Below are 11293 nucleotides of genomic sequence, written 5' to 3' on the forward strand. Positions count from 1 at the left end.
AAAATACATACAACGAATCATGTACTGGAAACAAATTTTTGCATTGAAGAAACCGCATCATCAACTTTACTTAAAGCAGTTTGTTTCCAATATAAGTTACATTTCAAATTACAATAGCTCAAATCCAAACACTAATAAATAATGATCGTAACCCTTAAACGTGTAATAATGAATCAAAAAAATATAGTTGATTTGATAAGGACAAAATGTAAAAACAAATAAAGAGGACGATCGAGCTAAACGAGGAAGAAATCATATAAGATGAATTTCTTGCTAGGACCATACTTAGAAATGATGATTGATCTCAATTATAACGATAGAGTAAGAACCAAAATGACGAAAATGTCCTCACGGGAGGAGCACAACTCACTCGTCAATAAGACTGATCTAATGTCATATGGACCATGATTGCAAGGGTTTTCATACATTGGGAATCTATACAACAAAATCTTCATAAGGACAAAACTATCACTTTTTCTAAACATATGGACCATTTATATAATTTTGTCTAATTAATTAATATCCGTTTAAACCTTTAAAAAGTGATCTATTTTTTCAATAATAAATCAAAGGTTTAGCCCACATGGTCACATATTGCGAAAATTATTCAAACCACTCCCAGATTCACTTTGCATTCTACCTTCCATGTAAATCAACCTCACAAAAATATGGGTTGCTGTTTAACCACCACTGCCGCCACCGCCGCCGCCGCTGCCGCACACGACTCCAAAACCAGCTCAAAACGCCGTGATGCTCCTCCATCGTTGCCATTTGAAGAAGAAACAGTGAAAGAAGTCCTCTCAGAAATTCCAGTCGCCTCCAAAAAACCATCGCCGTTGATCAGTTCCTCCCCAACAAAAATCACCGCCGACTACCAACAGATTCCTCATCCCGAACACGATTTTAAGTCTAAAAACGCTGTCGTTCAGTTGACCAAGAACCCAATTGAAGAAAATGCTTCTGAGATCTCGTCGGAGATGTATACTTACAGTGCGAGCTTTTCCGCTGCAACGACGACGACGACGATCGGAACCGGAACAATCGATGAAGATGGAGAAGTTACCCAGAAAGTAAAAAAGCTTCCACCTGCCAAGATGGTGTCGAGAAGACAGCCGACGAACTATTCCGGCGAACGCGCCACTAGGAAAGAAAGAGCCATTAGGCCTCCGGCTAGAAGATCAGCCGTTCCATCCACGGATAAAAAACCCCACTTTCCGTCCAGAAATGTAACCACTGCACAACGCCACGGAAACGTGGTACCATCCAGTGTCATCCGACGTGAACCTCCAGCTCGGAGATCGAGATCGCCGGCGTTGCGGGGGGAAGCAGGAAAACTTACGAAAGTTAGGGAGAGAAGTCCTGTTCAGAAGTCCGGCAACCGGGTACCGGTGACCATGACTGAGAATAATGGAAATGTTAAGTTAAAGAAGATTAAAGGCGGTGGCGATGGCGGTGGCGTGCCGGAGCCGGAGGAGCCGGGGACATGTGAATCGCTGGAGAATCCCCGTGTTTCGTTGGAGTGCTTCATATTCCTGTAGCACGGGATGAAATATCTCCCTGAAACGACACCGTTTCATATGATGATGACGTCGTTTTCGTTCCGTTTGACTTGGAGAATTTTTTGTAGAGAAAAAAAATGATGTGACGTGAAAATGTATTTATTTTTAGGAATTTAGTTTTTTATTTTCTAAATTCTGTAATGTGTAAGTAGCAATGTTAAAATTCTGATCTTATTTATTGAAATATTCTGTCAAAACCGACTCTTAATTACAAACATTCGTGTTTAGTCTTGGTTAGGATTCTAAATTGCTAATTATTTAATTATGATTGATTAAAATCAATAATATTTTTTAATAAATATCTATACACTACATTCTAACAATATTAACAAGTAGCTCATTTGTCTGAAAAGAAATTACAATACTTTTCTATTTACTTGAAAAAAGATAAATACAATCTTCATCTTTCGTAAAATTAATTAGCCCTAATTTCTATATATTTACAAAACGCAAGCTTTACAAGATACCTATACAACACGCGTATCTAACATAAAATCACTTTTAGCTGATACGTATCTCTCCAGTCTGTGCATCTTTAATCCGCATGACACTAGGGATACATAAGTCATTTCACAAAGGTTGTCCTGAGCAAAACAAATAGAAAAAGACTAGACATGTCAGGAGAAAAAGGAGAGTGCAACAACCAAATTTTGACATGATAGAAAAAAGAAGGGTAAGCTAATCTGATCAGATAATGTCTTTGACTGTAAAGTTTGGAACAATGTCAGGGGTAAATTAGTCATTTTGCATGAAAAACTTGAAAACCATAAAGCCCCATTTGTTACATAAGACAAACGGTAAAACAAGTTATCTTGTGTTTGGTCTGTGGTAGATAGGGACCATGACTGTGAAACTGATGTAAATAAAACAAAAATAACAATTTTTTCAAATGTGCAAAAGACATATATGCCCTCCTCACACTCATCATTCAGAATAGCATAAAAGACTTCCCTACTATAGCATTGTAGTTTAAATTTTCTTTTTTTTTTCTTATTAGGATATTGTACTTTGAAAAATGTACTCCATTAAAGCAATGAAATTGTTTTGTATTTTAATTAAATTGCTATACTTGGGTAGAATTTTCAAAGTACAATATTGTAATAAAATGACACGGAAGTAGGATGCTATAATAAACAAATATATGAAAGTAAATTGCTATTTTTGCATTTATCCCTAAAGCCTATTTGAAAAACTTTCGGGCCCACTTAAAGAAATGAAAGAAAAAAAAATGTATGCAAAATTTGCGACTTAATGGAAAACCCCATTCCCTTGACTTTCTCGCTTAAGTCGTTATTTCTGTGTTAAGTAAAAAGAAACACTCAAATACAACTTAGTAGATTTCTTTTTTCCCATGTATGGATAAAGTACTCGATGGATAAATGATATTTGTCAAATGCAAGTGTTTACATAAACAAAGACTATTTCCTTTTTTTTCGTTTGAATGAGTAAAAATAAATGACCGTTTTACCCTTTTTTGAGTAAAAAATAAACAACACCTCACTTGTCAACAAGCATCTTAAACTTCACACGCCTCTTAATCGTACCCATCCTCTCATACCCAATCCCAATCTTACTACGCATCAACTTCATCGCCATGTCAGCATTCCCAACTTTTCTCAACGCATTAATCAAAACCGTACGAACCCTCCCGGGTATCTCTCTCCCTCTATCCACAATCCCATCCGCTAATTTACACGCTTGGTCAACTCTACCCGCTTTGACCAAAACATTAATCATATCTTCACAACTCGTTTCCACAACCACCCCCATCGGTGCCAACTCATCCAAAATCCTACACGCCCGGCCCACTTTACCCGATAAACAAAGCCCGGTCAAAAGAACCCGAACCGAACCCGAACTCGGTGTTATTCCATTATCAATCATCAAATCCCAAATCTTCAAAGCTTCCTCATTTCTATGTTTTTTAAATAATCCATCCATTACAATTGTGTACGTGTACACCGTTCGATCACAACCGTCGATTTCCATCTTTTCAAAAACCGACAATCCCTCATCGATCTTCCCGTTCTTCATATACGCATCAAGAATCGCATTATAGCAATACGAATCGCAAGTAATTTTATTGGCAACCATTTCTTCGAATAACTTTTCGGCTTCTAATAATCTCCCAGATTTTCCAAATCCGTCGATTAAACTCGAATAAAACATCGAATTAATCGCGATTTTATTCTCGCGACATAAATTAAAATATTGTAACGCCTCGGATAATCGTCCGGTTTTACATAAAACGTTCACGATTACACCGTAAGTGACCTCGTCGGGGGTAAAACCGTCATTATTTAGCCTCTCGAAAATTCTTATCACCTCGTTTACGTGCCCGGCTTTTGCATATCCGTCCATTAAAGCGGTGTAAATTGCAAGATTACCTTTACGCCCTTTTTGGATCATGTTTTCAAAAACCATATACCCTTCCATTGGTTTCCCGGCTTTACAAAGACCTCCAATTACTAAACTATAAGCGTGTGGTGGGATTTCTAGTTCTTTTTCTTCCATTTCGTTGTAAAGTTTCAAACAAGAATCATAATCGTTGTCTGAATAATAAGCTTGGATTAAAGTTAAATAAGTGATCTTATCGTGTTCTATGTTCTTTTCCTCCATTTTCATAAATTTCTCCATGGCTTTCTTTGTGTTTCCGGATTTACAATACCCTTTGATCATTGTGTTATATGTTACAGTATCGGGTTTAATGGCCCCGGTTTCCATAACTTCAAAAACTTGTTCGGCTGATTCGATGAACATTGAATTAACCAAACCGTTTATCAAGAAATTGAAAGTAAACAAACTGGGTTCGATGCCGTTTTCTTTCATTTGTTTCCATACCCATAATAATTCTTCAACCATTCCGAGATTCCCAAATGATTTGATCAATAAATTTGCAGACTTTATGTTCATCAAGAAACCCTTTTGTTTAAGCTCAATGAACACAGATTTAACCCTATGTAAATCTTTAGAAACAGATAGAACATCAATCAAGAAAGCATAAGATTCAAGATTATGAGAGTAAGTGTATCCACCACCCTTTTGCTTACCTGCCCATTTGAAGAACCGATGGCACAATTCGGGCTGGTTTTTGACCCGACTAGAACTAAGAATGTAGGAAACGAAATTGGGTGATAATCTGATGAGCCATTTGCGACAAAAATCATCCAATTTGGGTTCCATTTGGGATGAATCGTCGTTTAAAAGATTGAGGATCTGGTCAACCCATGGTGAAGGTTTGGGGTGTGATGTGATGAGATCGGAGGTGTCGTTGATGGGTTGAACCCATTCCGGTGGTGGGGGTGCGGTTGTGGTGAAAACCCATCTGGAGTTTGAGATGGGAGGTGGATTCGGGTCGGGTTTTGATGAATTGTGAAGTGGGTGATTAATCTTTCTTCCGCCATTGATGGACGAAGAGTGATGTCTGTTGGTTGCGATGGGGTAGAGGGATTTCAGTAGGGTTTTTCTCATTGCGTTAGAATTGAATTTGTAGTTTGAAATTGCATCGATATTGCTCTGAATTGAAGTTTCGAAACCTGTAATCAGGGTTTTATGAGGGTTTCGAAATATACTTTTCAAATTAAATATGTATTGTGGATCTTTGAAGTCATCAATTGGTCCTATGGTCTAGTGGTTAGGACATTGGACTCTGAATCCAGTAACCCGAGTTCAAATCTCGGTAGGACCTTATTTTTGAACCACGTAAAATTCTTTCTTGATTAACCACCTATTTTTCTACATGTTAACCTCTTTATGAATCCTCATATACCATCGTATCTAACTACTATATAAACATACTCAAATCATAACATTATTTTACACCAAAGCTCACACTAATTCATTCATCTGCCTATCTTTTTGTTATAAAAAATATCTATGAAGAAAATAAAGAAATAAAATTAGTTGCAACATCATTGGATAACAATAAAGTTGGTTATAGAAAGGCAATGTTTCATTCTTAACATATCTACTATGTTGTCCCAATCCACCATCTTAACCAAACTTCTATCATGATGGACCATTTTCATATAAGACGTCTAATTATATTTTTGAAGCTATGAAGGGCGTTAAAGATGACCAAAAGATGGACTCGGTAATGTGTCTGATAATTATTGCACGTAGCGCTCTCATAGCAGAAATCCAAAAAAATGAATAAAAGAGTTGCCGATATTAAGAAAGAAATAAAAGTTGAAGAAAAAATAGATTTATAATGGGGATTACGACCCAAATAGACATATTTTGGGGGTGCTTTCCAAAATATAGACATAAAAAAGGTTGTTTCCACATACAAACATGAATTCCGCTGAGTTACCTCTGAGGGCTCTGTGGAATGAACCTATTCTTCGATTATATTTTTGAAGCTATAAAGGGCGTTAAAGATGACCAAAAGATGGACTCGGTAATATGTCTGATAATTATTGCACGTAGAGCTCTCATAGTAGAAATCCAAAAAAATGAATAAAAGAATTGGCGATATTAAGAAAGAAATAAAAGTTGTAGAAAAAATGGATTTATAATGTGGATTACAACTCAGATAGACATATTTTGGGGGTGCTTTCCAAAATATAGACATAAAAAAAAGTTGTTTCCACATACAAACATGAATTCCGCTGAGTTACCTCTAAGGGCTCCGTGGAATGAACCTATTCTCCGAGAAATCAATGTGGCAAAAAAAACACACACAAAAAAATTGAAGAACAAATCCATTGAACTAAATGAGCAATCCACGGAGGGTGCTTCGAGGATTTGTTCTTCAACAGAGGGTGCTCCGAGAAACTGTTCTTCAGCTCTTTTTTTTTTTTTTTTTGCCACATCAATTTCTCGGAGCATAAATTCATTCCACAAGCCCTCGAAGGTAGGTGCTACAAATCCATGTCTATAGGTGGAAACAACCTTTTTTATTTCTTATATTTTAAAAAACACCCCTATAATACGTCTATTATGGCAACATGGACAATTCTAGACTTATACAAGAGTTAAACCATCTTGAAGAGCTAATTAGAAATCTAATGAGAGTACATTGTTATTAAAAGTAAAATTTTAAATACCTTGCTATTAACGGAAAGAAAATGTAAATAGTTTGTTATAATTTTAAACTACATTACTGATATAGAGAATTTTGACATAATTTGTTATTATTTTTTTTAAATAATTATCTGTATTAAAACATGAGCAATTATCAAAAGCACGAATTTGAAAACTCTTTTATATGATAAAATAATCCACATCCCACGCAATGCCAACAACCCTAGAGAAAATATTATACATTTTCCAACTTCCCAAAAAACACAAAATCAAATTATAACTAACATTAAGAAAGAAATATTTTTTTAAGTCCTTGATTGCTCCTCTGAAAATCTCGGAAGTTGAACAAGCGAGTTGACTCGCGTGACCCCTTCCAAACCCGACCAGTTCTGATCTTCAGCCACACCCGTTTCAGTTTCCCCATTCCCTTCCAAAACTACGTCGTTTTGATCTTTTCTACTCTCTTCCGCTGATCTCACTGTGAAATTTCTTTGCAAAACGGGTTCAGGATTCTGACCATCGTCTGATTCACCAGCAATACTTTGGAGGGTAGCGGAAGAGAAACCGTGTTCTTCATTATCGGATTCTGAATCCATTTTTCCATCTAAGAACAAACATACAACCGCACAATCGTCCATTTTGGATGTCGGGTATTTGGATTTCCATTCACGGGCAGCTGAGTCAACCAGCATCCGGGCAGCTGTTGACCGAGTTGGAGATGTGGATACGATTTCAATCACTTGTTCGTTGCTCAAAACATCCCAAATCTACAATAGACGTAACGTCAGCAACGTGGCACAAGTTCAATCATCAAAAGGGTAGAACAAAACAAAAACAAATTGTACTGCATTTGGCATGCATTTAACTGAGATTGTGACTCATGTCAACAGAATAAATATCATATTTTTTGTCCTACACAAAAAGGTGAACCAATGCCGGATAAAGACTCCATCTTGATATCTTGTCTGTGTAAAAAGACGTGAATGCCCTCGGCATTCGCCTCATCGAAAATAGCCTTAGAAAGTTTGTCCAATCCATCCTGTATAATGTAACAAACGCAGCCTTGCTGCGTTTGTCACATGGTACAAGACTTACCTGACAAACTTTCTAGGGCTATTTTTAATGATGCGAATGAGGAGGACATTCACGTCTTTTTTACACACACAAGATATCAAGATTTGAGTCTTTGTCCCGCACTGTTTCACCTTTTTGTGTAGGACAAAAAATGTGATATTTATTATATTGACATGAGTCAGAGTCTCAGTTCAATGCACGCCAAATGCAGTACAAGACAAAAGTTGTTTATGTTTAAGAGAAAAAAAGGAAGCAATCAATTCGATTAAAAAAAATGTTTATGTACCCCATCGGAGGCAAGAACAATGAACTTATCACTTTCTGTAAGAATCCTATGAGAGACTTCAGGAATTGATATGACTCCATATTCCTTCAAACAAAAATCTCCAAAAGCTCGTGCCATTGCTAGCCCCGGTGCATCATCAAATGGTAACCAAACTCTCGGGACCTCCGGTTCATCTTGTAATGCAAAAACTCTCCCTTTACATTTTTTAATCCTTTCGGCCTCTCCTATAACATGAAAATCAAGTTAGTATAGTAAAAAATTTGACTAAATAAAGATTTAAAAAGATTTGTTTTGTTTTTTTTGTCATACTTGGAAGATCGGGCTTTAGGTCAATGGTCAACTGAATTGCTACGAGTGAATCGTTGGTATCTTTAGATGCCATGATGGCACGTGAATCTCCGATGCTTCCCATAAAAAGATTCGATCCCTTAAATTCAAAATGTTCAAAAAACTCTATTAAGACCTATCCAATAAATAAATAAATAAACATTAATTTTGTAGAAAAAAAACGATACCTGTTTAACGATTGTCACGGCGGTGCTTCCACTACAAAAACAATCCAAATTGGGATGAGACTTTAACTCTTTATCCATTGCTTTATAAGATTTTAAAAAAGCTTCTCTCCATAATAACTCCGGTTTTTCCTCCTCACAATCATCCCCCTCTAATCCATGATTTTCCCCATTGCAACAAATAGAAGTAGTAGACCCTTTTTTCTTTGATTCATATGAATCAAGAAATGAAAACAACTTCACGGGTAACGTATCACGAACTTTACGCGCAACAAGATGTCCATGGGGCCCATGCCCATCAAATACCCCACAAAATGTCACATCCTCCGCCATAAAATCCTACAAAAAGATTCCAAACCATAAAATATAAACAATATGCCTTACAGGGTTCGAGTCTCGGCAGCTATAAACACAGTCTGGGAGTTTCAATTCCAATATGGATTGAGCTATCTGACATATTTATGTCAGTCATCTAGTGGGCCACAATGTACCTTATTGATTTATATCTGACATGATGTTTTGGACAGAGTATGTTAGCTTAAGGGTTACTAGTCATCTAGTGGGCCACAGTGTACCTTATTGATTTATATCTGACATGATGTTTTGGACAGAGTATGTTAGCTTAAGGGTTACTAGTCATCTAGTGGGCCACAGTGTACCTTATTGATTTATATCTAACATGATGTTTTCGACAGAGTATGTCAGCTCAAGGGTTACTAGAAGAATACCAGAACAACCAAAAAAGATAAATTTACCTCCCACACGATCATTGCATCTTGGTTTATTCCCTTACGACCTTGTTGAGTAAAAATACAAGAACTTCGGCTCTTCCCATTTGCAAAAATCCTATTGGGTACAGAAGAAGTGTGGTGAAAGGCACTCACATGATCGGAAAATGTTCTTCTTGTTCTCTTTTTTCCACCACTACCCCTACTACCCGTTGAGGCACAACACCCCATTTTCAATCTCTCAAAATCCAGTCAACAAAAGAAGGAAAAACTTGTTGTGAATTTAGATAAAGATTCGGAAAACTTGGTCAAAAGTCAGAAACTTCTGAAAAGACAATCAAGAAAATGGTGTGGGAATCAGTTTGAACTCCAAGTCAAAGATACAAATGACTACTTTATAACAAAATACACATATATATAATGAATAATTGCATGTGAACAAGATTTAGATAATGCATAGATCATGTGACGATTGAAAAGAATCTTATTATAATATAACAACTGGGAAAATTTTATGGGTATAAATGTTGTCATGTGAAGACGACAAGAAAAGCAAGGAAATAAAGGGAATATGATCAAGAATCATGGAAAATAGTCAATTGACCAACGCATAGGTAAGCAAAGTTGTATTCTTGGTATCTTATTTAATATAAAAAAGAAAAGAACAAAACTTATCCAATAACTGTGTTTAGTTCAAACATATTATGACAAGTGAAAGAATTACTATATAATTGTAATGCAAATAGAAAGAGATAACCAAAACCAAGATTCTTTCTGTTGATTATAGCACATTTTATTTTTATATCCCCTCTAGAATAATCTTGAAAAAGCACAAATAAAAAAGGGTATCAGCAACAATGCTCAATTTTTGGAGCCGAAAAGTTTCAAGATGATATAAAATCCAAGAAGAATATCAAAATTCAATCTTTTCACGTTTCTCCCCTCTTTCAAATGTATTTCCACCATACAAAATCAAGTTTTTTGAGTGCAACGCTTTTGAAAAAAAAAAAAAGTGAGAGAGAGAGAGAATAAACTCAAACAATCGACAGATCTTTCCATTGAACATACAAAAGTTAGCACCAAATCGGGCATAAATTAAAGCATGAATCACTTCATGTAAAAGAAGCTATCGACTTTCCCATTTCTGTACACCTAACACACAGAAAGAAGCTCAAATTCATATTTGATCGAAAACCCACTACAATTAAAGCGTAAATTAAGAAACCCAGATCATATACACCGATTAAACTAAAGAAATGGTACAAATTCAGCGAAATAAGAAGACGCTTTTCGCAAAAAGGAAAAGGGGATTTCAAATCAACTTAAACTACGAAAAACAGGTAAGAAAAAGATGAAATTTAGGGAGGAAAGAGGTACCTTTGTGAACGATTACGATCTGGGTGTTGAAAATTGAAGTAGAAGAGGGGAAAGCATTGCTGGTTGATGGACAGTTGCATTAATTGTAAAAGCGAGAGAGAGAGAGAGAGAGAGAGAGAGAGAGGCTAAGCTTTGTTTACAGTTACTAAAGGCTATGGCGATGAATGGATGGATGGGATGGGATATAAATGTCAAGTCCAAGTCTACGTTTAAAGTTTAAAACCAGGCTCATGGTGTTTGATTTGCAGCGTGATTCTTGTTGATTTCGAGGCCACCATGTTCTTTATAATTGTTTAATGGAATGTTTTAAATTATGTTAATGATTTAGAGCATCTAACGATACAGGGGAGCTTTTTCAATATCTTTTATGAAAAAAAAAATCATTCTTTATTTTATAAAATAAAAAGAAAGTTGTTTCAAATAAGAAAATAATCATAATAATTATTTTTAATTTTTTTTACTGTAAAATAGCCAAAAATAGAAAATAATCTAAATAGCTATTATTTTTGCAGATAACTATTTGCAAAAATGTGTGTTACTAAGATTGTTTTTAGCAAAGGGATGTAATTTTGCTCAGTTTGTTAGGAAATTTATATAGATTTTCGTAGTTTTTGGTTTATGAAAATATAGTTTTTTTATTAATTTTAAACCTTTCATACAAATTTCGTATGGGAATAATACTTTTTTTTTATAGTGTTCTATGTAAAAAAGGTTGTCCATAGAGATATCACA

At 35.7% G+C, this 11293-nt stretch overlaps 3 protein-coding genes and 1 non-coding gene across 5 annotated transcripts; 2 read left to right on the top strand and 2 right to left on the bottom strand.

The window, feature by feature from the left end:
• The first annotated feature begins 668 nt into the window (after positions 1 to 668).
• LOC111883203 (uncharacterized) lies at positions 669 to 1538 on the top strand. Its single transcript, XM_023879547.1, has one exon. It carries the CDS (start codon positions 669 to 671, stop codon positions 1536 to 1538), a length of 870 nt encoding a protein of 289 aa, XP_023735315.1.
• A 28-nt stretch (positions 1539 to 1566) lies between these two features.
• Positions 1567 to 5092, bottom strand: LOC111883210 (pentatricopeptide repeat-containing protein At1g03560, mitochondrial). Of its 2 annotated transcripts, none has more exons than XM_023879554.3 (2): positions 3056 to 5092; positions 1567 to 2143 (listed from the first exon to the last, which is right to left on the bottom strand). In XM_023879554.3, the coding sequence occupies exon 1, from the start codon at positions 5028 to 5030 to the stop codon at positions 3057 to 3059; it is 1974 nt and encodes a 657-aa protein (XP_023735322.1). In that variant the 5' UTR covers positions 5031 to 5092; the 3' UTR covers positions 1567 to 2143; position 3056. The 2 variants fall into 2 exon arrangements, with proteins under 2 accessions (XP_023735322.1, XP_023735321.1); XM_023879553.3 differs by having other exon boundaries at positions 3028 to 5092.
• An 83-nt stretch (positions 5093 to 5175) lies between these two features.
• On the top strand, positions 5176 to 5247 carry TRNAQ-CUG (transfer RNA glutamine (anticodon CUG)). The gene has a single exon. It is a non-coding gene; the product is annotated as a tRNA-Gln (tRNA).
• Positions 5248 to 6735: 1488 nt separating this feature from the next.
• Positions 6736 to 10769, bottom strand: LOC111883201 (probable protein phosphatase 2C 52). The gene is made up of 6 exons (XM_023879546.3): positions 10562 to 10769; positions 9212 to 9509; positions 8460 to 8795; positions 8254 to 8371; positions 7945 to 8168; positions 6736 to 7351 (listed from the first exon to the last, which is right to left on the bottom strand). Exons 2-6 carry the CDS (start codon positions 9413 to 9415, stop codon positions 6890 to 6892), a joined length of 1344 nt encoding a protein of 447 aa, XP_023735314.1. The 5' UTR covers positions 9416 to 9509; positions 10562 to 10769; the 3' UTR covers positions 6736 to 6889.
• Positions 10770 to 11293: the final 524 nt, after the last annotated feature.

This window comes from Lactuca sativa, chromosome 8 (genome assembly GCF_002870075.4).
Source record: "Lactuca sativa cultivar Salinas chromosome 8, Lsat_Salinas_v11, whole genome shotgun sequence".
NCBI lineage: Eukaryota > Viridiplantae > Streptophyta > Magnoliopsida > Asterales > Asteraceae > Lactuca > Lactuca sativa.